Source organism: Ambystoma mexicanum, chromosome 6q, assembly GCF_040938575.1.
Source record: "Ambystoma mexicanum isolate Mex_15411 chromosome 6q, UKY_AmexF1_1, whole genome shotgun sequence".
Lineage (NCBI taxonomy): Eukaryota > Metazoa > Chordata > Amphibia > Caudata > Ambystomatidae > Ambystoma > Ambystoma mexicanum.
The window spans coordinates 920,244,366-920,272,301 of record NC_090937.1 but is presented as its reverse complement, the minus strand read 5'-3'; the positions used below and the strand labels follow the sequence as shown (position 1 = coordinate 920,272,301).

At 42.2% G+C, this 27,936-nt stretch overlaps 1 protein-coding gene across 1 annotated transcript in view; it reads left to right on the top strand.

Moving 5' to 3' along the window:
- The window catches only part of GLRA3 (glycine receptor alpha 3), a 1,169,276-nt gene that overhangs the window by 137,410 nt on the left and 1,003,930 nt on the right, over nucleotides 1–27,936 (top strand). Inside the window, exon 2 of the mRNA XM_069631437.1 lies at nucleotides 17,495–17,622. Coding sequence (XP_069487538.1) covers nucleotides 17,495–17,622 — 128 coding nt within the window. The remainder of the gene's footprint in view (nucleotides 1–17,494; nucleotides 17,623–27,936) is intronic.

Here is a 27,936-nt window from a genome sequence, read left to right as displayed (position 1 = left end):
GCCACAATCAGTTTCTTTAGTGTATCTTTGGTCCTTAAGTAGTACAAACTCCTACCACACCTTCAACTGTCTAGCATGAGTTAAGATTTCTACTTTTGTATTTTTCACTTGTCTACTTATTTTGGATGTCATGTTAAACAAAATCAAGTAATTTCCATTCAAAATCTAGTTCAGGTTTTTTTTTTCTTACTTCCAAGTGAGCAAATGGCCAGGTTATTGAGGTTCACTGAGAAACCTCCTCCACATCCGTCCCCTTCGTTAGGAAGATAGGTGTCCAAGCCTTCCTTTACACTTAGGTCAGCTAGGAGACCAATGTCTGAGGCTTCCTTTGTTTTCATTTTGCAGGAACCATTAACAGACATTAGCCTTCCTGTTCTCAAGGAAGTGTCAAGCAGAGATGTCAGTTTTCACAAGCCAGGCAATCAGATCAGAATTACATATTGGATTGGTCCGAGACTGGTCCCATTGACATTAAACTTTTTCATTTCCCACATAAAACATAAGCACAGTTTATAAAGGATTTAAACATTTTATAAGAATTAGCCCTTCACCAACAGAGGCAAATTTTGCCATTTTAATCAGGAAATAGAAACACTTTTAAACTGGGTTTGACAGCTAATTTTCTGATGTAGCTGTCAGTCAGTGAAGCCTGGATTCCTCTGACTGCCTGGAGAATCCCTGCTTTCAGCACACTTTCCTTTCAATAATTTACTGGGAAAATGACTGAATTTAGTGCCAAATCAGCACTTTGAAGGTTGTCATTGATTAGGAAACTCTATTTGTGGCCTTGTTTCAAGTGACACTGACAGATGACAGATGACAGCAGTGATTCCTGTTTTTACACCAACTTTGCCTGTGCGTGCGGCAGGGTGTGCAGCTCTTTGGTGGTTTATGCACCATGTGCAATTTTTCGGATTAAGCGCGCACCGGGTTATTTCCTCAATTTTTGACAGTTTTCTTTCCCCATTGGCAAAGGGGTGCAGTGTGGCGCAGTGGTGTGGATAAAAATATTCCACATATTCAGGCATGGTGTGCTGCTAATGATCTCTGCCTTAATGCCAGTAAGACTGAGATCCTTCTCATAGGGACTCCTGCCCTCTCCTTTCCCACTATCAGCTTCACCTTCTCAGAGGCATTCTCCCTTTCCTCACCTTTCCCCAGAAACTCAATCTCACCAGAGCTCTAGTTCTCTCCAGGCTGGACTATTGTAACAGCCTCTTCCTCAACTTGCCTCTTTCCTCCCTCCGCCCTCTTCAACTAATCCAGAATAGGCCTGCAAGACTTATCCTTGGCCTCAAGCCCAGGGACCACATCTCTCTGGCCCTAAAATCTCTCTATTGGCTCCCGGTGGCTGCAAGGATCAAATTCAAGACCCTCTGCTTCATTCACACATTTTCTGTGGTGCGGGACCCCGCTACATCTAACTTTCTCTGCCTAAATACCCCCTGCTAGAGTTCTTCAACCATCTAGTTTCAACTATCGGCAGAGCAGACATTTCTCCAAGCAGAGAGTGTAGGGGGGTAGATTTCTTTCTTCGGCAGAGGCCTCCCTCTGGAATGCCCTCCCAGCCGCTCTCATACTTGAGCCGGATCTCCTTAAGTTCCGGAAGCCCCTCAAGACCATATTTCTCTCCTCCTTCTTCCCTCTACCCCACCCTTGCTCTATTGTACTGCCATTGTGACTGGTTACTTGGTCCCTTATGAGTCTTATGGGGGCCAGGCCCTCCTTGACCAGTCCCCCATAACCACCTTAGCCATCACTTGCCCTAGGGCACCCTTCCCTGACTAGCCTACTGAGTATGGTCCACCCTACTCACAGCAGTCTACCTTTATCCTACTCCCAGCACTTGCTTTTTTGGCTCCCTTAGCACTTCCTACCCCCTGGTGACCCTTCCTCCCTGCACTTCCCCTTCCCCTCTCCCTCACCCATCCTTCCACCCTAATCTTCCCCTCCCTCTTGCACTTGATATGCTGCACTTGCACAATCGGCTGTATAGGCGCCATACAAATGTACAATAAATAAAGAACAAGATGGGGTAACTTTGGATTTTGACTTATATTTGCATGTAAAAGAACGGGTACAGTGGTTGTTATTCAAGTAGCCAATGGACCATAACTACATGTGTGCTCGAATGATACAACTGCACAGCAGAGTCAGATAAAAACCATTATTGTCTTTGGTATTGACACAATGCTATAGCCTAGGTCTGAATCTAAGTAAGTATGGATTTCCAATAGGACATAATAGGACATAATTGACATATTTGGAACACACATGGTTACTTTTCAATATGCTGCCATTTGCAAGTAAGCCTAAGCATGCTTATTTTGCACAATTTCAAATTTCCAAAATGGGGCCAATTCAGCTGTGTTGAACTTTCCCGATTTTATTTTATTTTATTTTAACATTTGTGTAATGCCCAGACCCACAGATATCACAGTGTTTGTACAGGGTGATAACAGAGTAATAACAGAGTAAAGACTTTACAGATCATTGCATTAGTAGGAAGTAGTACAGGTGAAGTAGGAGACAGTTCATGCTGAGAGTGTTAGTCAAATTTATTGAACAGCCAGGTTTTCAATGGTCGCTTGAATGCTGGGTAGGAGGGCTCATTTCCTAAGTATGGAGGTAAGGAGTTCTGCAGGGCGGGCTGTGGTGCTGAAACTAACCCCTCCTACTCTGTTTAATTTCAAACATCGAACAGCTAGGGTCAGCTGGTCATCGGAGTGGAGTGAGCGACAGTGCTGTTTCTTTGTGATGCAATGGTTCAAGTACATGGGGGCTTCATTGTAGAAGCACCGGTGTGCTATAGTCAAGGTTTTGCACTCAATCCATGCTTTTATTGGTAACCAATGGACTTCTCATTAACTTGCAAAAATGTGGTCTGATTTGCAGAGGCTCAGAGCTTCCCAGAGCCCATGAGTGCCCTGCTTCCTGCGCATAATTACATTGAGTGGCTGTAACTGAGTGTACCAACATTTGTGATTTATGAAACAAACAAAATAATAAATGTGAATTGTTGTGAGACAAAATTCTAGTTGCAAAGAAAAGATAATACCATTGTTTGCAGTCATAATGAAAGAGTGAAGTAAAAGAACATTGTTAAAAAAAATAGAAATGGTGTCTGAAATATGTTTACTGCATGTTCCATTTTGTTGTTGTTATAAGGAACAACATTAAGGGAAAGGGATTAAAATACAAATATGCAGAAATTGTTTTACAAAGAGGATGAACGCATAGGGGCTGATCATGGACGTTTTCATGCAGAAAATAGGCTACTTGCACCCAATCTGTGCGCACAACTCTGTCGATTTATGGTATTGAATGCGCAGATCTTGCATGGATTTCGCGCTGGCCTGGCAGGCCTGTGTGAGCTTTCGACAGAGTTATGCGAGACTCTGAGCAGTGGGTGGGCATGGCCCGCACAGATGGCTGGCAAGGGGGCTGAACATCCAAAAATTGGGAATTTCTTCTGAAGAAGTGGGCGTTTTGAGGGATGGCCTGCAGGCAGTCCCTTGCACGCCGACTATTGCACCGCAAGAGACATATTAATGGAATTGATTGCGCAACGTCTCAGCTGGGAAATGCCCAAGCAAGTCCTTCAGAGGATCCGCCACCCAAAGGCTGGCATAAGTACACTTGCACGTAGGACTTTCAGTGTGCAGGTGGGATTGCATGTTGTATTTTGGGGTGGGTGTATTCAATTGGGTTTCCAATGTAACATAAGGGCGCATGTATGCTCTGTCGTTGGGTGCAGGAATATTTTACGCCGGTCTGCACACCCTTTGCCTGAGTTATTGTTCAGTAATGATTTTTCATGCCCATGTTGTTGGAGTGCCAGATTCATTACGGCGGACCCTGCGCATGCTCCCTGAATTGCAGACATGCTTACGGGGGACCCCACTCACTGTTTGACAATCCATGAATACACGTTGCGTGCAGATATTCTTAATCGCGCAGGCTTGCAGCATTGCACAATTTCTGCGCGTAATTCCATGAATCGGCCCCACAGTGTATCAAATACAAAATATGTCATGACAAATTTCTGAATTGATACAGCATAATATCTCCTGCTCTCACCTAGTAGGAATCATACATTTCTTCCACAATCAACCCCACCTGACCCACAAGAAACCAGGAAGCAAACTGGGCCATTTAAATGGCCCCCAAACCACCACAGAGATGCTAGAGCTCTGGGTGTCCTGTTGAGTCTCTATTAATGATTTGACAGTTCTGGATGGCTCAATAAACTTAGATCTGACCACCAGGTGTTCATGCAAGTTTTCCCAGATGGAATTGTAGCCATGCTTAATTGCAGGGGGCTTACTTTGCCATGTGCCTCTCTGTGAGGTCAAGGAAACCATTCTCTATGCATGCCCCATTTCAAGTTTTACCTCATCACTGCTGGCAGTGCTGCATTGCCTGCATATGTCATATGTCCAGCAATTATCCTGAAGCTATCTGCATGGTGAGACAGGGCAGTTTGTTGTCACCTTGTTTTTTATATAGGTTGCCTGTGTATATTTTTTCTGCTTTTTGTCAACTGTGCAATTTGCTGATAATTATAGCAATTATGCCACCTCTGAAACAGGTCAAGAATATTCCTGCAATTTCTACTGGGTGGTGCGCACCATGTGTATATCTTTCGCCCCTATCCAAATATTTGTTGTTTGCCTGTCAGACTTACTAAACTTTTTGCCTCAATTCAATCTGTCAGAATTGTTACTGGTCACAGATTTTTCAGCACCATCTGTTGATAATGTTACAACCTCCCTCTACATGAGCATGTTTGGCTAAGGCCCATTGAGGACCTCGTGGGGGAAGTGAAAGTGGGGCATTGGTGTAATTCAATGTCATGGTTGTAAGAAATTCCGAAACTGCTAACAGTTTTGACATGTTATGATTATGAGAGGTAGAGCTTTCAAGAGTATTGTTTCATTGGCACTGGTAGTATAGCTCAGTGGCAATGCCCCTGTCTTGGCAGCAAGACGATGCAGAGCAGCACAGGTTTGGATCCCCGGTCCATGCTTAGAAACCTCTGTATATAAAATCACATGGAGAAAGGCTGCGTTATGCAACAGACACAGAAGTGGAAGAGATGACTTGGACTTTATAAGGGCCTCCTTATAAGTTGGCCGGTACACAGCAAAAGTGCCAGTAATAACGTTTACCGACAATTTTAGCGGAGCAGCCAATTACAACTTTGCCCTTAGGGATGGAGGATTTACCTCCACCTAGTAGTTGGAAAATCATCTGACCCCTACTGTCAAAAAACTGCCAGTATTACTGGCACAGTAATACCGTTGCTGGTAATACCGGCAAAATCCCTCCTTGCTGTCCTATGGGACTCCATGAAATGGGGATTTACCATTTAAACCGGCACTTGTAATCTGCCAGTAATACCAGCAGAAATTTGCCAGTAGTGGTATTAGCGTTTGCCAGTATCCCGCCAGAATTACCAGCGGGATACCGGCAAACTTGTAATGAGGCTGAAACGTATTTCCAATGCCTTTATTGTAGCTGATTGTTTTAGTTTATGAGACATTTCCTTGTATCTGGTTCATAAAAACCGGGGTGTGCCTGGAACCCATGTTCCCTTTTCCCTTGTGTTCTTTGTAACAGAGATCATGGATGTATTTACAAGGCCCATAAGGGTCTCGTTTATTATAGTTGTGTGTGTGTAATGTGTCATCTAAAATGCCTGCTATGGCAGAGTCACCGTTTTTCCACTGATGTTTACTATTCCAATGAGCTAGCTGGATCAAGGCCCTATGCCTCACATAGAGGTACACCTCAAAGCCTTCTGTGCCTGTTCGTGCTAAGGATAGGCCCACCGAAATCCTATATGGCTTCCCTCAGACTGCATGCACGGGTGTGTCTAGCCAGCAGTCCACCTTTGTCTACCGAATGCTGGCAGGGACAAATTAGCAGGCTTCAACCCCCCAATTACATTTAAAAAAAGAATGCATCAATTATAAAAGAGAATCTGCTCAACATTTGATCCATTACATTTTTTTTAAAACAGCTGTACAAACTGATAGCAGACTTAAATTTAGATTTCCTATGTACGTCAACAACATGGTTCACTGAAGATAATCCGAGCCAGATTTGAGAGATGACACGATTTGAGTTTACAATATTTGGTTTTGTTTGTCACAGAATCTTAATGTATTTGGGTGTATATTCCGAATTTCGGGCTTCTGTGTTTCAAACCCTCTTAAAAATCCCAGTCTCCTGCCCATAGAAATTATCAAATATTGTCAGTTTCACGAATTCAGTTCGTTGGCAGTATATAAAGTCAATAGAAAGGGCATTACATTTCACAGAATATTCAAAATTGCTTCAAAAATATCAACAGAGATCTGTTTCTGGTCATTTATTTTCATTAAGTTAGCTAAGAAACTTCGTAAGAACATTTTATCTGCAGATTTTTTTCTAGCTAAATGGGAAACACAAGGACAGTTTAGAATTATTTATTTCACGTTTATTTTAGTTTGCTGTAAAAAAATAGAAACCCTTTCTACAGTTTTACTTATCAAACTAAGTAAACACTTTTTTCTAGAGTTGTTTATATATGTTGATGGCCCATAGCTTCAAATACATTGTTTTTGCGCAGGTATTTTCAGCAATTTCAAGAGGGATGAAAAAGGAAAAACATCCTATATTTCTTTTTGCAATTTTCCAGCCGACTAGCGAATGCGGAGTGCTCTGAAATAAATAGAACATAGACACTCATTAGCCCATCATATACAAAATTAGCCACATGACATTAGATTCGAGGCAATTCATGAAATATAGAGGAACATTTCCTGAAGACTTGATTCATTCCACTCTATATTTAATTTTCTTTTTCGCCAAAGGAACTTTGGAGCTGGAAGCAATAGTGGATATCTAGTGAGGCACCCAACATACATCCAAAGTTTTTTTGCATAACGGTACTCAGCCGTCACATTTTCCTTGGAAGCAATGTGTGCTAGCCTTCCTTTCAGTGTTGCTTTGTCAGCCTGCTTTTAGACCCAAATCCTCTGCCGATGCTCATTTGCAACCTAGCATCAATGATTTATGTATTTATTTGTGTTTTAAGATGTGCCACATGCATGGCTGTCTGCCTCAGGGTGCAAATGGATTTAGGATTTGAATATAGACACCACACTTGTGCACCACGTGTTAGTATCTCTGTTATGCCTTTAGGTGACCGTTTTCTAATGATAATGTATGACAGCCCCACACGGTTCAGTGTATTTTACCATTTCTTCTCTTGGGGCCTAGTTCACACAAGTGTTTTATAATGGCAATGTCCCATTGGAAAACGCTTTGTGAATAAGGTTCTTGCAGTGCACGCGAGAAGGAGGCTGTTGCTGCATTTGTCTTCGCTCTCCCAGAGTAATCCTCTTTCTTTCGCTAAAAGCCTAATCTCCCATCACGTAATGGCAACCGAAGCATGAAGAGTAACATGATCCAATATGGTATAGATGCAAATATTCAAGCAACGTGACATAGACCATAGACATCATTTAGGGGTCGCAAGGTGTTGCAACATTGACCCCTGAGCTCTCCCTTGCTACCCCTGTGGTATCACGTGCTACCCCAAAAGAAAATGCAAACAAATATATATATGTATATATATTCTTCTTTTTTGGGGCTCATGGGCTGTGGCCGGCAGCATATGGCTCTTTGTTTCTGGAGTGGCTGGTTTTCTAAGATAGCTCAGTGGGTTGAGTGCTGGCTGTTGAAATGTGTGTGTGTCTGAACTGCAGATTGCATATTTGACTCCCTGCAAGGTCAACTCAGCCTTTCATCCTGCTGAGGTTGATAAATGAGTACTAACACAGGTGATATTGTATGTATATTTGTTCTATATGAAGCGCTTAAGTGCTATACAATAACACATCATTATCGTTTGGCCTTGGACATCTGCTTGCTTTCACAGTGATTTGGTAATATGGGCCTACAGGCACTGGTATTAACAATGCATATGGTGATACATTATGGTATGAAATGTATATAACTTTAGTGATATTGTAACCATATTTTTCGTAGTGTACTTAGAAGCAATGTTATGTGATGCCAGTTCCTGTTTTGTCGAGGGGTGAACTGTCATGTTGCATCTCTTCCTGTGATGTCACTTCGGGGTGGGGTCAAATGACATCACTTCCTGTGATGTCGACAGGTCAAGGGTGGTCGTGTGAAGTCACTTCCACCACCCCTGGCATTTTGGTGAAATGACGTCCCTGCAAAGTGACCGAAGTTACAGAAAATAAATAGCGCAGGTGTTAAGGGGAGTGGGTGGTGGCTCCATGTAAGTAACCTAAAATTCATGGATAAGCCAAAGCATCACAGGGCACCCTTTGCCATGTTTAGATGCCTCTATCCAGCCTCACATGTATACCTACTACAGAAAAAATTATGTTAAAACCAAATGAAATATACAACTGTAAATTGTGTCTAGTACAATGGAATGGGGTAAGATACATAGTGTACAACTGCAGAGAGGAGATATCCGCCATGCTCACCGCCCCGTCGTGTGTGAGCACCTCCTTTTATGCATATATGAGAATGATATGCAGGCGTAAAACTAATGGATTTCTATAGCATCTGCCTCCGTTTTGAACCTGCTCAAAACAAGACAGATTCCATCAGAATCCATTAATGCAACCCACCTGTAAAGCGTGATTTGCAGTCAGTGTTTCAATGTCCACAAAACAAAGAGCCAAATGAAAGTAAAAGTGAGTTTGCTTTTTTAGATTTTTTAAAATCTTCATTTTTCCAGACACATTCTTTATAAAGACATCAAACATTCGGGAATGGGAAAGGCTTACACTCTGGTTTCCTGATGGAAAAAACGATAACACATATAATAAACGACCACCCAGTATGCCTAATTGCATACTCTATCCAAGGACAAAGAAGATATAGTGAGCATGGGGCAACCCCAATGAAACCGAAGACCCTGTCTTCTCTCCGGCCAAATCAGACCAGAACCCCATAGGAGATCAGAGCAGCGTGAGAGGTTTCAGTAGCAAAGGCTTTCATGGCTGGCCTGAAAATCCATTACAAAAGTCATGGACGGGGAACCCCTCTCGTATGTATGAAAGCCGTCCCTATTTTAAAGCCAAACTCTTTCCAGCTGAAGCAATGTCCCACAACTTTTACCACTGTATATTAATCTGCGGCCAATTCACTGACCTCCAACATCTAGCCAGGGGGACTCTGGCAGTGGTTAGAAGGTGGATGATTAGATTCGAGTTGCGCCCATTCAGCGGGCCAGCCTCATCAACTGTATCGCACTGTCAGCGGGTCCCCCAGCAGCTGTGCTCCCATCATGTCCTTAATGAGAGCTAGAACCTCTTTCTGAAAGATCTGGGACCTCCCACAGGTCCATTAAAGATGTATCAAATATCCACGGGCCCCACAGGTCCGCAAGCACAAGGGTGGGATCACCAGGGGAAATGTGCGTAGTCAAACACGAGTCATATACCACCCAAGCAATATTTAGTTAGCACATCTCTATTCGTAACACACTTGGAAGGACTGCTAGTGCTATCCCAAATCCTCACCCAAGAGTTCTCTGAAACTTTATCCCGTAGAACTCCTTTCCATTGCCCGATATAAGGGAGTCTTCCAGTTGGTTCGACACCCTGAAGAAGCTGATATGGGGTTGAAATAATTTTCACTTTGATCCCTTTGGACAGCGCGACTTCCAGCACATAGGGCTGGCGAGTGCCAGGTCTATAAGTCGAGGGGTTAGAGGCCCAGTGTCAGAGCAACATAAAATGAAATTGTTTGCTCTGCAAAATCCAAAAATAAGTGTTATTCTCAATAAAAGTGATAGGAACTACGTTGTGAAAGAGCTGAATTAGTTGTGTAAGACCTCCCCTCCTTCAGGCAGCGAAAATGTTCGACTGAAGGCCAGTGGTGAATCTGGTGTTGCCCAGAATCAGAGATAAAGGTCACAGAAAACTCAGGATTTTACAGATCCTTAAGTATGTATCGCAATAGTGCAGAGAAATAAGTGTTGAGGAAAGTAGGGAATCCTGCTAAGTCCAAGAAGAATGATCACGGAAGTGGAGTGTGTGCAGAGGCTGATCCATAGACGATTTTTCTGTTCTCCTCCAGTGAGGGGGACACGACTCCAATTACTCTTCTGGGATGCGCGCCAGATTCATAGCTATGACACCGTTTTGGAGAATCATCAAATTCAAGCCCCCCTAAATGTGCTAATCTTGAGAACCCAGCATCCCACCCTAGGCTTCTTCCGAGCCCAGATAATATTTGATAGCTTCCTTTGGAGTGCCTGAATACAAGAAGATATGAAGTTGGAAGCACAGGATAAAATTCATTTTTACAGCCATGATCCCAAACAGCTACAAAATGCCCCCCTTGACAAAACCGCACCATACAAAGCTTACCCATAATTACATGTCCTTGAATGTTCATCATACCAGAATTGATGATACCATTGGTTATGTCATCTTTGATGTACAAGGTCTGAGCAGTGCATGGCAGCGGCTTGCCTTGTGGCTGCGTAGCTTACCACAACTGGCACACTTCTTTGGTTTTTAGATTTTGCGCTGCAACCATAATGGCCCTATAAAAATGTTTTTTCACTGAATATTTCAGGTTTTTACTAGTGGAACTTAACCATAGCGTCCATTTAGCAACATTATTTCACTGCATTTCTAAGATATGGCATGTTTTGGGCAAGCACATTAGCTCCCTGTCAGAGCGAATTACTGACAGGTGTGGATACTGGGACCTCCTGATTGTTGAATGACTATTGCAGTCCCTATGAATGGTGTGATGATAAATGGTGACAGCAGAAGTTGCCATCTGGAAGGGGAGATGTACATCCTGACTTCTCCTGTCCTGACCTTCATGAACTGGGTACTTGTTGTAAATGAGGTGAAAGGAGCAGTTTCAGCAGTTCTGAAAAGTTTGATTTGAGCAGACTCCTTACGCAGAATCATTATACTGCCACTTAAAAAGGGCAGTTTCAGTTGGAAGAATTATGTAATCGTTTACAAGACCTGGTGCCACATTCAACATTTCAGCATTAAACTGACTTCTGCTTTTGTTATATATTATTCTTGTACACTTAGGAGAGCTAAAACCTGAACAGAATCAAAACAGAGCCGACAGTGGCCCTCATGACCATTCAGCCATTCGCTGGCCCACTTACCTGCATGAATAATTAGGTCTGTGGTATCACTGAGGTGAAGCTACATAGAATCAAACTATCAAAACAATATTGTGCTTCCTGTGATCTCCCCAGTGGTTACGGTGAGCTGTAATCTGGACAATGGCTGAGCATGAAATACACGAAGGTCTGGAAAAAAAACCTTCACCGAGATGATGCTCTTGAGGGAAGAGGCGCAGCCACATTGCAGCACAAGAAGGAGTAAGTGAGCAATTCCTGTGAAAACAATCGATGTGTTATGTTGATTCCTTCCAAATAATAGTGGTGAGATGGAAAGCAGGGGGAGACTGCTGGCCTCAAAACGGTTTGTGGTATTCTAGTGCCAAGTAGCTAAAGCCGCATCAGCCAATACAGTCCGAGATATAACACCTCTAACACAGCGTCCACCCTCAATGTTTTAACAAACATGACCCGCCCTGCTGTACTGAAACATATTTCTGTACCAATCACGAAAGACTCTACATTCTAGATCCATTGTTTATTTATTAGTTGGTTGTTATCAATCTTCAAAGACACTGGGCCTCATTACAAGTTTGCTGGTAGCCTTGCCGGTAAAACCGGCAGGCTGCTGCCAAACTTGCGAATTAATCTGGCATCCACGAATGGGCAATTTCCGGGTCATTACAGCCCTGCCGGACCCGGTAATTGCCCATTTGCGGGCGCCAGAATTAAATGCTTCCCATTTCCATTTGAGCTCCATAGGGCTCAACGGGAATGGGGAGGTGGGATGCACCGGCACCATTCAGAATGGTGCCAGTGGACCCGACATGTTCTGCTCACGGGTGTTGGTACGGGATGGCACCCGTAAGCAGAACTCGTAGTTTGCTGGTCCGGTAACAACGGTACCTGCAAGCTTACTGGTACTGTTGTAACTGGACCAGCAAACTTATAATGAGGCCCAATGTGTCATGGTATGTTGCATCCTTGCCTTGGTCAAAGCAGTCTCCTTACAGCAGGAACTGATGTTAATTGCAAGTTAAACAGAATCTTTGGGCATCTTTCTGAATTATGACGAGGGGGAGTGACGTTTCCGTGTCAGGAATTCAATAAACGGGCCAATAATTGGCCAATGAGAGGAGTGACTGGGTGACTCCCCCTGTCACCACTGCTGTCAGCGTTTCACTCTCAAGATGAGAGGGAGCGCTGCACTGAGAGTCCTGCCAGAGGTGGGGCTGTCAGTACAGTGCTCTTGTTATGAGAGTGGGCATCGTGCTGACGGTCCTACCGCTGGCAGGGCTCTCAGCATAGTGCTCTCTCTTATCACTGGGAGCGCCGTGCTAAGAACCCGCCTCCCATCAGCACCACGAAGTCTCCACCTGACTGTACCTGACAGACGCGGCCTGGGCACAGTGAATCTCCCGTCCCCTACTTCCCCATCCTTACCTTAAAATGGGGGGCAGATGGCTCCACCCCTTAACCAAAACTTTGCTGGCCTGCACCTGCCAAACACAGATCAGCTTCTCCACCACCAAAGCCACTGATTCACCTTACCAGGCCATACCCCACAGATGCGACCGGATGCAATTTTAGTGCCATGCCCTCCCTTCTCATCACGCTGTACACGGTTGATGGAAATTCGCCAGTTCCCAGCAATGACTCTAGGCGTATTGCTTTTTTTAAACGTCCCCCTTAGCCTAAAGGCAGATAATAGCTTTATAAACAATGCACTCGGGATTTATTGGTCGTTATGTGCCTGTAATCCTCGTTAATTGTCCTCTATGTGCCCTCTCTGTGCTCTGGCCTTAAACTTCGACTTGAGTTCCCATTACTCGTGGTACAGTCATTGGGCAAGTTAATCAAGGTTAATTATGGCCTGGGAGATTGACGTGGCACTCCCCCATTGGCCAATCTCCAGGCTGTGCAGGCCGCTATGTCTCTGAAATTTTGTATAACCTGGAGATTAGCCAATGGGGAAACCTTTGCCATTCCTCTGGGCTCACTGCAGTGACAGCATGGCTCGCAGCACGGCTCTTTCTCATCATGAGAATGCCACACTGACAGCTATGTTGCCATTTCCACATGGCTCTAAGCAAAGTGCTCCTCTCATCAAGGGAGCACCGAGCTGGAAGCCGCCCAGACATGGCTGACAGCTCCGCATGCCCTCTTCTCTGGAGCACCAAAGTTGACAACCATGCTCTCCACATTTCCTGAGCCACACCTGACAGATACAGCCTGGGCTCAGAACCTGACTCGCCCCCTCCCTCCACTCCTTACCTTCTTAGGGAAGGGAGCTGAGTCCCTTCACCCAGCACCACTCTCATCCTGCCCGGCCCACAGATCACAGATGAGTCCTGGGCGGCTTCTAATTAAGCCATGCCCCTTCTTCCTCATCACTTTTGGAATTGGCTGCCGGGAACAGACCTTTTTAAAAAAATATTTTATTTTTTATTTTTTTGGGACATAATAGATTTATAGACTACGCTGTGCTCAGGCCATTAACTTGGTCTTTAGGACGTATAACTCCCGGTATGGCCCTCGCGCTAGCTCTATAAAGCTTAATTATTGTATGTGATCCGGGCTACTTGTTTCATTTATTACTGCTGTGAAACAGAGCTGTCTGAAATGGTCTAGAGTGAACGCTACCCCATTTTCTTGTGGACTACTACAAATGAACAGAAGGTAAGACTGAGGTCTGTAGTCACGTTGGGGAGAAGGACAGACATAAGTGGATCTGGACAAGTAGAACACTTTGGAGGGATTGTGTCAACAAGAAGCAAAACAAATATATTTTCGTTACAATATACTGGTAAAGTGTTTAAGATGGGAATAATTGAACAAACTGCAACATATACTTTCTTGATGGCAAATTGGAATAGTCTTCATTAATGTCACTATTACATTTCCATTTGTCAGCATTTGCAGAAAGAGATGACAAGCAATTTATTTTACCTCTGTAAAGAGCTCTGTTGATTCTTGAAGCCAGATTCTTGCTCAATTAATACCATAATAATACTAATAATACTAATAATACTAATAATACTACTAATAATAATAATAATAATAACAGTAATAATAATAATAATAATAATAATAATAATAATAATATTAATAATGTTAATGATATTATGGAAGATACATAAACGAGTCAAACGTTTAAGGGCCTAATTTAAAAAATATATATTTAACATGGGAAAGTCCCATTAAAAACATTTTTGTAAATCACGCCTTAAGTGTTTTAGCCGGAGTTTGACAGTCCAAAAAAACACAGTCTTTAAAATATATTGCATCTTGTGGAAGGCCCTGAAATGGTCACTTTTGCAGGTCTTCCATCTTGAGAGGCTATTCCACTTTCTTCACTTCTGTTTTAAAGCTGTTAAGGGAGGTGACAGACATGAGGTCAACGAGGTAAGTGGGTCCCAGTGCCTGAACTATGAAGCCCTGCCCACCCTTGCCAAGCCCATCTTCAAAAGTATTAAATGGAATATGTTAATTTTGTATTCGTTATTCTGGAATATGTGTTTATTTAGCTGTATTTATTTGAAGGGAAGGTTTGGAGAACACATAGCATGTTTCAGTTTTCTTAGTAGGATTTTCAAGAAATCAAAGCACAAAGATTAGTGTTAAACGTATGACAATTAATGTTGTTGAAATGTTTCTGTAAACCTTTTGTTGAAGAGCTTTTCCTGCCAGCACATATTTAAACCAAACAAAATATAAAGTTAATGGAGTAGGTCAGAAGAGCGGAATGTTATACTGCTATGGATGATCAAAGAAATCAAAGTGCCAAAAAGACTAATGCCTTTCAATTGGGGTTTTTTGCAATATGGAAAATAAATTGACTCTTTTTTTTCAGCTGACAAGCATTGAACTGTTTAAAAAAAAACAGAAACGGTCATGCAAATAAACAAAATGCCCAGTGGATGCATTGACATTTGCATTACTTTCAGAAATGCACAGGTTACCTTATTCAAAAAAGGTGTACGCACATTTCTAGTAGGTAGTGGGCTCTGTTGCAGCACCAATTATTCCCTGGCCAGCCCGCTTGCTTACACTAGCACACTAGTGGGCCTTCTACTACAGATACATGCTAGGTGTCTTTTCCCATGTAAAGTACTCATACCATTGCAATCCTACCTGACTAATGGTATTCATTTAATGAATGTCACACTCTACATCTGCAATGCTAGACGCATGACTTACTCTACCTCAGCCCCACTGGCCTTTCATAGGTCATTGACCTGAACTCATTTACTCCCCCTATTATGGAATAAATAACCTCAGCAGTCCTCATCGAAAGAAAACGCATCCTCCTACCCCACAATGCATGATTGATTCCTTCCCAGCCCTATAGTCTTTTCAGAGATCCATGTCTGTTATGAATTCCCTATATTGTACTATTATATGCCTAAATAATACATACAACAGATGTCAACCTCTGAATGATTGAAAGCAGAGGTAGGCATGCCTGGCATGTGACCAACTGTGCTGATTTGACATGCAATCTTACAGATCCACACTTCAACTTTACTAATTTGATTTATTCCAGAAGAAAACAATAGTGCATGTTTCTTACCTGGAACTTGCAGGTTACACATAGATCTGTGCAATTGCCGCATTATGCTACTGATATACTTTACTGCACAGTGTAATGAACTGTTCTACTTGGATAATATTTGCAGATGCACAGGATTCCATTTCCTCTAGCAACCTCCCCCCACCCATATTTTTGCACCCCTACCTTTACCCTAACCTGGGAGGGACGGGATCGGCCACCTTTGCCTCTCTGGATGTTTTGGACTACAACTCCCACCATCCCTACCCAGCATAGTCAACAGGAAGGTAACAGGCGAATTGTAGTCCAAAATATATGTAGAGCCACAGGTTGCAGACCCCTGCCCTGTAGTTTGTCTCCCATCCTGAAGCCTTTAAAGTTATATTCTGTATGTTTTTCCCACAAATAGCCAACACATGGCTAAACCTCTCCCAAACCTTCCTGAAGATTGATGGCTCTTAAAGGAGATTTGGCATGATTTGGCTGGAGGAAAAATCTGTGGGAACCCACACATCTATACACATATCTATATGAGATTTACACGCATGCTGGTCAAGGTGACCCAGGGCTCACTGTGCAAGAGTTGAGGGCTGAAACTCTCTCCCTCCAGAGTGTATTGGGGGATACATCTGGAGTGCAGAGCAGAAATCCAGCAAAAATGTAGAGTCTAGTGTAAATCCGATAAGTGGCAACTCTAATTCAACCGGGATTATACAACAACCTAAGGCATTACTAATAGACGTGGGAGTTTCAGTTCCAGCTGCACCTGGAATATTCTCTAATGTTAAAAAATGCATTCACAAGGTTGAGTAGCTAATGTTGACTGGTCTATCCATCTTGGCTCTATGTGGGTAGATCAGTAGGAGAGTGGAGTTGCACACTGTGGGTACTGTCGTTAACGTGTTCATATTAGAAGCTTTGAAATGGATTAAAGGCTAGATTACATACATGTGTTACCATTCCTCATAATTAGAACAAGCCAAGCAATAATTAAGGGAGTGTGTAAAAAGCAGCAATCAATGAAAACAATGAAATTATCGAAAATATGAATACTTGGATATTTGTGAATAATTCCAGTCTGAATCCAGACAGAACTTCTTTGAAGATTTTCTGTGTATTAGGAGATATTTGAACTAAGGTGTGATGTTTGTCTTTGACCGAAGTATCACAGACAGAATTTCACACATCAGTCGCTGCCCGACTTGTATAGTGATGAAATAGATGGCTTTGTGTGACTGTGTAATTTCGGAAATCTAATATCATGGCTACGCTGTAGTGATCATAAAGTAATGATAGATCTTATACAGATAGTGAAATCAATTCACTTTTACCCATTTTAATTGGAGTCATATAGGAGTGACTCCAATTAAAATCAATCAGACTATTCACTATTGATAGCATCAAAGACTGAGCGTGACATCAATATGCTATACATCATAGAGCATATTGATGTTCTTTCTCATGCTCTAACTTCCTAAAGACCTTCTCCAATGTATGGTAATTACGTCCAAGCCAATTAAGGAAGAAAACAAGGAGACATGGTCTGCCTTTTGGCAAATATTGTTTAAGTTCAATATGACAAATACAGAAAAGCAAATGCAACTTGTGTACATTTGAGACATTTGAGACTTGTGTAATAATGAGACTTTCAACTGACCGGGCCACTAACCTAAGTGCCAAGGACGAGATTGCTCTTCCTAGAAGCATGGGGAATACCATTAGAAACATTTTTCCTGGCTGTTAAGTGATTAAATGACTGTAACGATGTTGGACTAATTGTACACTCTTTTTCCTTCCCTTCCAAGTTTGGTTGCTACAAAGGAAAGTGACAGTGCAAGACCTCGTGGCCCATCCCTGTCGCCTTCAGATTTTCTGGATAAATTAATGGGCAGGACATCAGGGTATGATGCGAGAATCAGACCAAACTTTAAAGGTATCTTTAAACTTTATTTTTTGGCTAAATTGTTTATTTTCAAGAAAAGATATAGCAAGCATGTGATCAATATTGTATTGTTAAAGATTCCAAGAAGCAGACAGTGGGGCTTATTACATGTTTGCCGGTATCCCACAGGTAATTCTGGTGGTATACCGGCAAACTGCCCCTACCGTTACTGGCACCTGATATCCTTGTATTACCGGGATAGTCTAGGTGCCGGAACGGCAGTAAATCACCATTTTATGTAGTCCCATCAGAAAACATGGAGGGGACCGGCAGCGTGTATTTACCTAATTTACCTTCAGATCTTGGTTGGAGGTTAATCAGTAACCCCACCAGCAAACATTTGTTTTGCCAGTCCAGTAAAATTGCTGGTGTCAGAATTGCTGGCAATTATACCAGCGATTTTACCGGACCGGCAAAACTGTAATGATGGCAAGTGACTTTATGCATTCATAATATTTGTAATGCTTTCACTGATGTATGTTGAGGAGTCAGAGATTGTCATGGCCACAGAGTTTGCTTCCTGTCTGGCTGTGACAGTGCAGAAGCACTAGCGTCCGAATGGAAACTATGTAAGTTTTAATTTACATCGTGAATTATACCAGGTTTCACAGATTCACCACATACAGTTGTTTGGTTCTCAGGGACATGGGTGTAATTTTAGGGGGAACAGGGGTGTTTGCCGCCCCCAACTTTCATGGCACACCATTTTGTACCCCATTCCTTTGGCTAGGGCACCTTTACTTCAGATGTCATGACCCCCCCGAACCCAACATTTTTAGCAAAGTTACTCCACTGCTCAGGGATCAAAAACATCTTACTTAAGGTCACGAAGAGAGGCCACACAATTTAAACTGTCACATTACAAAAACTAATACTGAAATCATATATATTTGATGAATATATGTGATTTTACAATAAGTAATTCAAGGACATTATGTCTTTTCTGTAAACATTGGTTTCCAACATTTGGTCCTGTAGAATAAAGTGAAATGGAGGTTTGATGTTGCCTTTTGTGTCATTGAAGATGAAGGATTCTGGAACCATTCCCGCACCATTCAGCCTTTAGACATATGTGCTTTTAGCATGTCCTCACAGCCCATCGGATGACAATATAAGAATGTATAGTTATTAATTACGTACTGAACACTGTTGTTAAAACGATATTAAGATTCCAGCAACACATGTGAAGGGATTGTAAAGTAGTGAGTTGAGGTTAACTTCCCTCATGCACTGCTCGTGAACTCACATGCAACATCATACATTGGATCCCTGATGAAATCACGTAAGACTCAAATGTGGCTTTAAGCCTCAACCGGGATAAGTCACTTTTCCAATTAGTGGAGGAATGTGATAATATCTTGGCCAACATCAATTCTGACAAAGGAAAGCTGATCAATAACCCAGCAAAAGTCTATACAAAATGGAAATTATCAGAGTGGTGTTCAGATTAAGATAAAATCACTAAGTATATACCTTTCACAGAACTTGCTAGACATCACCGATGATACACCATGTTGGGTTATGTCTATAGATTCCTGGGCACTAAGCACAGATCAATATACACACGTTTTTGTTGTAACCTCTTGGGTACCATACAAAGGTGGGGTCCCATTCGAGGATTAAAACGGAATGAGAGAATGTGTTGTATATGTTAACTCCCTGATGCAGTAGAGATATTGAAGCACTGGCTAATAGGCTGTACTTAAACAGCTAAAGTGGAGACGAGGAAATGATTTGGTGCTACCTCTCCTTTCAAGCGCTAAACGGAGATTGACGTCTATCTAGAGTCTAGTGGCAAAACATCAGGTCACACTAGTGGGGCACAAAATATAAGAAAAGTCAAATTTATTCTGATTAAGAAATACTAACAAAAACAGAACAGACACATGAAAAAATGACACAGTATGGTGTACAAATAACCGTACGTTAAATCATGACATGAAAACAATACATTATATTTTTGTGTGAACATGAAGACAAATTCAAAACTTTCCACAGTGCAAGATGCATTTTAGGATATTGCATGGGTCAGGACTAAATGCATGACTCATAGCAAGGCTTGTCGACACTCTATTGAGTGTTTCAAGTTTGGGAAATTATAGTTCTCTAAAGGAGTTGTTCAGTAACATAGTTCATAGGGAAATCCGAACTATCATCAGGACTGGTCATGTTCTTAAAGGCACAGAGGTGAGTGATAACGATCGGTGGAGTGCTGTTCAGAACATCATCGCTAGTCAGTGTTTTAGGTGTTCTCGGGCTGTGGACAGTGGTGTGTGTTGGCGAGTGTCAGGTGTTCAAATGAATACACCAAAAACCTGCAATATTCAGATAGGGGTGTGATTTTGATCACAAATCTCAATATTGGGTAACTCATCTATGTAGGTAAATGGATGAACATTGTACCTGGTTTTCAGCAATAGATGGAGAAACACAGGATTATCCGTGAGTCAACATAGCAGCGGTATGGTGTCCAGTGTGATAGAAAGGACAGCAGTTGGACTACGCATGCACAACTTAAAGACACTGATCCAGGTCTCCGCAGCTCGCACCAGGAGCCCAGAGACTTTTTCCACTCTGGTTTCCATCTGAAAACGACACCAACTGTTGTCTAAAGGGCCCACTCAGCCCTCACACTGCTACAAATCAAGAGCCAATACAATCATAAAGGTAAAACAGACAAAGAAAGAGAATAATGGGCCTCATTATGAGTTGTCTGGTGTGGTAATAACGTGCCAGTAATAATGTTTACCAGCATGATAACGCACTGGCCAACTACAAGTTTGATGGCGGGGCACCTGATTTACCTCCAACTAAGAGCTGAAGGTAGTCAGGCACCTTACAATCAAAAACCGCCAGTAATACTGGTACCGGTAATACCGGCAGGTACTGCCATGGAGTCCAATGAGACTCCATGGATTGGGTATTTACATCCGTTGCCACCACTTGTAATCCAGTAGTAATATCACCAGACCAACTGGTAGTAACAGTAATACAGTGTGGGGGTATCTGGGTGGATTTACTGCCCAAATACCACCAAACTGGTAAAAAGACCCATACATCCTTTGCCCTTGCCTTGTGTGATAACATGGGCCAAGGGAAAGCTATACCCTCAAGACGGGTGTGAAAGTGGTCAGGAGCAACCAACACAGGGAAGTATAAAGGTCCAAATAAAGGAATGTACAATCAAGGTTCAGTACACATATATATACTTTAATCAAACAAACCATGTACAGAATTAACTAACTAGAACACTCTACAAATAACCCATCTCTGTAGAATGAACACAGAATATGCAAAGATAGCAGATACAGCTCTCTGGGTAATGACACAGGGGAGAAAAGGATAGGTACTTAGGTGCAAAAGAGATAAAAGTGACCTAGAATCTCGCCAGTGCCAAAAGATTGAACATTGAGGGCATTTGGTAGTCAATAGTACCTTTGCAGTTCTTGGTGGTCTGACAGAGCAATTAGAAGATCTGTAGAGTATCCTGCTGGTTAAATTGTGTTGAAAGATTCTTGAAACAATGCTCCAAACAGTTCACTGGCAAAAAACACTAGACTCCCAGTGGTCTTGGCACTCAGGACGCTGTGACTCCCAATCCGGGGGCTCAGGGACAAGATTACTCCTTTCTCATGCTCCAAACACGCGGGAGGCTAGAACCCAAATGCCGGTATCCGTCAACATGGTGAGGTCGGTATACAGTGCATATTACAAATTTGAAATAATTAAAGAATGCTGAGTTTAAAAAATATATATATATATGTGGCGATGGGAAATGGGATTAAAGGGTCAGGGAGGGGGCAGGAGTAGGATTTACAACAAAACAAAACATGGGGCTTGGGGGGGGGGGTTATAAACATATCGAACCGATGAGTTTCTGGGTAATGTTGTGGCTGGCAGAGTGGCAGGTCCTGCTCCAGCAGCAGGCCATGTCTCAGGTAGCTGTGAGTCCCCCTCAGGCACTCAGGGACAAGATGAGTCCTTGTTCTCATGCACCCAAATGCAGGGGAGTCTGGCACGCAACTACAGGGGTCCTTCAACACGGTGAGGTTCTGGGTACTACTGTGTCTGGCAGAGAGGCAGGTCTTTTTCCAGCTGCACTCAAAGGTCCCTGGAAATGGCAAGGGGACAGAGCTCCCCTCTACCCTGGACAATGAGTATTCACCTCACTGGTGGAGGACTTTGGAGAGATCAACTCTCCCAAAAGAGGTCCAATGAACTCTTCTTGAAAGGTTGGACTCCAATAGATAATTCATAGATGATTCAAAGAAGTGGAGGGAGACTCCTTATTTTAAAGCTAAAAGTCCACAGGTAATTGGACTAATGCTAGCCTGCCTTAGAGGCCCAATCCCTGTCCTTGAAAGAAGTGGTCCCTTCTGAAATCACACCCAAAGTACTTTGCTGTAGAGGACATGGAGGAGACAGGAAGGAAAGAGAGAGGCAGAGAAAAAAAAAGAGGATGGAAATGTTCTTCCCCTGTATAGAGTAGAGCCCACCTGTATACTCTAACCCTGCCTCTTCCATTCTAACTAGCATCAAAGGCCTTTGGAAATGCAGCACTCTGGCAGGAGGCTACTCCCTATGAATGGCTATACTACGTTGATACCTGAGCCCAGGACAGCTACCTGTTTGTTGTGCGGCTGTCTCTACTCACAAGGAGATTAAAAAAGAGGCATGGCCATTCATGTCCCTGCCCTGTCATTTGGAAGACTCATCCTGTCTTACCAGAATAGACATGATTACATGATATTTTACTGACCTCAATTACAGAGTGGTACATTTCATCGTGACCATAATACTGAAAAACAATGTTTTTAAAAAAAAAATGTTTGCGGATATCCCCCCAAGAAACTGCCTGTTTTTCCACTCATATAACACCACCGCAACCCCATCCCAAATAATGGTAACCCCTTACCCCACTACCTCGTATATATTTATTTCATATTTTGGGTGCTTTTTAGTGTTATGTACCGCAGTGAAATGTACCACTCTGTTATGTTTTCGTAAAATGACTGGGTACCAATACACATCACCTTCCACAGCTGTGCTGGCTCACAGGACCTGACGTATGTGTCATATCAAATTGGATGTGGATGCAATGATTACATAGAGGACCATGCACCATGCCTTAACTCTGGCATAGCTTATTTTTAGAGTTTACCCTGCCACCAGCTTGGGCTATTTATGATAATCATAGTTTTGGTACAGGGGTGCATATCTTAAATGTAGCCCCTGCACTGCAAAATATTGGCTGTCGCTGCAGCTGTCACATGGGCAGCTGAATTATCCCTGTGTGCCATCTCATGTATTATCAGATGGCACACAGGGATAATTCTCATCTTGTCCCTTAGTATTATCTCTAAGCATTGGCCAGGAGGTCATTTCCTAACAAACACCCTATTGGAATAGAGCGCATGACTGCAACATGGCGCAGGGATGTGTTACCCCATCCTTTTAAGCTCTACTATTGCCAATGGACAGTAAGCCAGATGTTCAAACCCTCCTATCAGTTGGTCTGGTCCAGGAATGTACTGCCCTTTCTTCACCAATTGTCACCCTACAGCTGTGTTACTTGCAGTGGTATCATGCAAAGGGAGAGAGTTTCCCCCATTCATGGACACAGTGTCCAGACATATCCAGGGAGACCCCTCAAAGGACCCACTACTGTTCCCACTCAGAATGAGGGAACATTCAGCCACTATCTGGACTTTATAAAGCGAGAGTTTATGGGCTGTCTCACTGAAAGCTTAATGGCAATATCTAACTTACTGGGAATGTGGATCTAGGAGCTTACGGTGGTTGTCAACCTAAGACAGTAGCTCAGTGGATCGAAAGCTTGCTGCTGATATCTTTAGGTGATATATAGGTTGTGGCAGCAACTAACTCAGGCTTTGATCCTTCTGGGGTTGTTGAATGAATACCAACTTTGGTTGAGTGATAATAATGGTGTATAAAAATGCTGGTGAAAGTGAAATATAATCAACATATTATTCATGTCAAACCCTAAGATTACTAAGAACGATGAAGTGAGAGTGATTGTACTTGAATGCTGGTCCAGCACTGGCCCTACCTAGAGAGTTTTGGAGCACCTAGGCATGCCATGCCATATCATGATATGGCATACTACAACATGAGGTGTGGCATCTCATAAAAGGGAGGTTTGTTAGCTTAGTGTGGGGTCAGCATTAATCAATATGTGGATGTCACACAATTATATACGAAGGTGTTGTCTAAGGAAGATGTCTCCCTCCTCAAGCATTATCTTGACAGCATTGGGTCTGGAAGCTGCAAATTTAAAATGCAATTCTGTCAATACTTGTATGTTTCTTTTAATAGTTAAATGTACTTTAATTGGCTCCATCTGTAATCACAGTCACTTCCTAGCACCCCGGGTGAAAGGTGAGTAAAGGGACAAGGGGGGTGGAAACAGCGGTCTAATCATTAACATCCATTGAACATTTCAGACCAGGTTAAGGTCAAAGGGTAAGGGGGTGAGGAAGTAGAGACAAACACACACATGATAGGGAGGAAACGGCTAGAACAAAACATTTAGAATGGAAGAGCACAAATAAATGGTGTGGATGGTTAATGCAAATACTAGCTTGCAGGAATAGCCAAAGTAGCTTGGTTCCCTGGCACTAGTGCAGAAGAAAGGTACACAATTCAATGACATAGACAGTGCAGGTGGGACGAACATGGGCAGAGCAGAATGAAACCTACCATGTACACCCTAATGGTTTCGGCAGTAGCTTAGCATTGCAGAAAGTTAAGGTTATGTTTACCTTGCCAATGCCTTGTTGCAGGTTCAGGGAGCAGAGTTTAGAGGTCAACGGTCAGATGCTGATAGTAGAACGTGTTCAAGATGAAAGGTGTGTCTCCATACTTTAAGAAGCACAGGTGATTAGCTATTGCTTTAAAGGTTTTAAGATCCAGTGTGAAGTATGTCTCCTAGTGTGTGACACAGTGAAACGAGGAGCCCACAGGCCTAGAGAACCAGGGAAGAACACCATTACATGTTTTCCATTTAATGTAGGCTGGAACAGTTCCCAGTATGTTCCGTGAATAATATGTAGTGTACTCCTCGGGCTAATTCAGCATTATGCTCAAATACAGTAGTGGTTAGCTGTTTTGAGCAAGGATGACCATTCCCCTTTGTTGTTTTCATCTGCTTGTTCCCTGAATTTTTGTCTAAGTAGCAAACCTTCCATAACTGTACACATGGCAAAACAACGCAAACGGCACCTTATCAGATGTCTCTGTTACATTGGTATAAGCTGTCTTTTTCGAACAATCCTTGTCGATCTGTGGCCAGGACTTAAATGTGTTCTTAACTAATTGGATTCAAGTCACCTCGTGGGAGTTTCTAAATGTACTGTTAAGACTAACACAGAGGACATGAAAGATGACATCACGCATGTCATTGATGACATCACTGATGACATCACATATCTGGGCCACTTGGTTTTGTTTACTGACATGATTAGGCTACATTTGTTTTTTTACTGACAATGGGAATTTGCAAAATAGAAAAGGTGCTATATATCTACACATTATCCTTTTTATATGTTCTAAAAATACTTTCCTTAGAGTTTAATCTGAGCTCACAGTGCACATACATGGAGCAATAAGTATGCCTTAAACACACAATTAATTTGTATACATGATGATTAACTCTAATGTTATTGTCATTTTTTGGTGCTGTTGTTTCTTTCTTCCTTACTTTAGTTTCCCTGTATATGCCTCTAATTTGTATGCATTGTGAGTTTTTATATGTATTTTTTCTACTAACACAAGTGTGTGATTAATTTTCAATTGTTACCTATTTATTCTATGTCTACCATTACTCAAAAACTCTCATACGGTAGCATTCAACATTTTAATATCAGCAATTACAAGAATAAAAACATTTCACTTCCATGGTGCATGCTGCAGCCATTGCCTATATGCAATGATGATTACGTTCCTCTACTAAAAACAACACTAGAATATAATGATTTGTTTACAAAATAACATTATTTAAACAACTAAGTAGTTCAAGATAGTTCTCCCAATCACCCCTAACATCTTGTTTCCAACATTGTAGGGACTGGTTATTAAAATTAATTTAATACGTGGTGTCATCAGTGATGTCATCAATTACATTTTTGATGTCATCTTTCATGTTCCGGGTGTTAGTCTTAGCAGTGCACAGTGGCAGTGCTTATTTCTGGGGTTTTCAGTTTTACTTGTTACCATAACGTCCCTTTAAAAAGGTTTTTTCAGTGAATTTCATGGGTTTTTATTGGTGCAACTTAACCATAACGTCCCTTTAACAACGTTTTTTCAGTGAATTTCCTGGGTTTTTACCAGTGTATGCTAATTTCCTACAAATTAATAATATCATATTTACCACAATACAGCAACACTCTGCACAATTTACAAAGTTTCACCTTAACACTCTGCCATTCCCCACCTTCTAGCATCATTTTTAACACTTCTTTACATTATTTGAAACTTTTTCCATTGTTTTTGAGTTCGTTGACGTTCGCATGTAATCACAGACTTTCCAGACAGGGCCTCATCACGACTTTGGCTGTAACCCTTAAATCCGGCAGTAGCGATATTACCACCGGATTTAAGGGTCCGCCAAATCAGGACTTTGGTGGATTTCGCCCCAGCTCTTAGCTGGGGGGAACTCCGCCGAAAATTCCCGCTCATACCGCCGGCGGGAAATCCGCCGGTGGTATTAGCGCAAAATTTCCCCCTTGAGCCCAATGGGGAATGGGGCATTCCCGAATGGGCTCAATGGGGAATGGGGATTAACATTACCGCCAAACTCGTGATCCGGCGCTATTAGCGCCGGGGAGTTCGGCGGTAGAGCAGATAGCGCCGGCGCTAATAGCGCCGTCGTTACCGCCCAAGTCGTGATGAGGCCCAGTGTCACATCAACACCCGCCCGCGGCATGATGACGTGTTAGCAAACGCATCGCACGTCGCAAACCGGTCTGTGCTTTGCAAACAGTTTGGAACTGCATTTTCATCTGATCTAGGCTGTTCTACAGCTGCTAAACTTCAAGAGGCACAGTTCACAGCATATTTAAAATTTGCGCAAGTAGGCCAGTCTAATCCTCGACGAATACAAAGGTTTAGTTGGGATATGCGAGAATGGGTGCATGTAAAAGTGGGTGACAACAACATTCTTTGAAGCGAGCACAGATCAGATAGAGGAGTCCGAAATAAACCTCAATTTTCCTGAAACCACTAAATTATGGTAGAGTTAAAGCAGACTAATTATCGGGTGACCAGTTTGTGTTGTAATATTATGCTTCACGAAGTGGGGAAAGCATTATACATCTGACATTAGAAGAGTTAATGCCCCGCCCCAGCTCCGCCACCCAAATATGGTAGAGGTAACCATTACAGGTAGCATCAATTGTTCAACCACATTAATTTGACTTATGTAGCCATATATATTTTGTTGTTGTAATATGTCTTTTAACCCCATGATGAAGACATGGCGAAACAACACCTTCATGTCAAAACCCATCTGTCCTGTGTGAGTCTGGGAAATGTTACTATATTGGATAACAACTTAGATTTATTCCAAGGCAGAACACAAGCAAAAAAGAAAAAAAACATACTATTTGTGGATCATTGCTTTTATTTAAATGAAATGCTTTGTATATGTATTTTTATTCAGTGTATTGTGCACATTTGATTGTTGAACTGTATATGGATGAGTGCATTAGGATAGATTGTTTGTTGGATGGGTGTGAATGAGTATTTAATTGTCACTCCTAGATAATTAATGATTGTTTTGGGTCTAATGATTCAGTATCGCAATATTTTTGATACCTTTTTAAAATTATGTCCACACACCAATAGTCACTTAACAATTTTCTAAAAATCTTTTACTTCTGCATTTCCCTTATTTATCCAAACAGATTGTCCACAATGCTCCTATTAAAGCACATATGCATTGTGCAGTAAGAGAAGTGCATACATAGAAGGGGCAGTATGGATGGGCAAGTGCTCATGAGAACCCAGGAGGGAAATGCCAAGGGATGCCATGGTGGGATGCCATTGGCTAACTACTGGAAGAGAGGAGTCCCAAGGGCGGGATGCATCTTAACCATCACATCCCTTTAACAAAGTTTTTTCTGTCAATTTAATACATTTTTAAAGTGAAAATGTTTGAAGGTGTTACATCACTGCATAGAAGTTATCAATAATTCCTCTTTTGATATATATGAAAGAACTATTAAACTCCTTCAAGAAAAATATTTTTTGCAACACATACTTATGTCTGTTGTTATCATCAGCGCA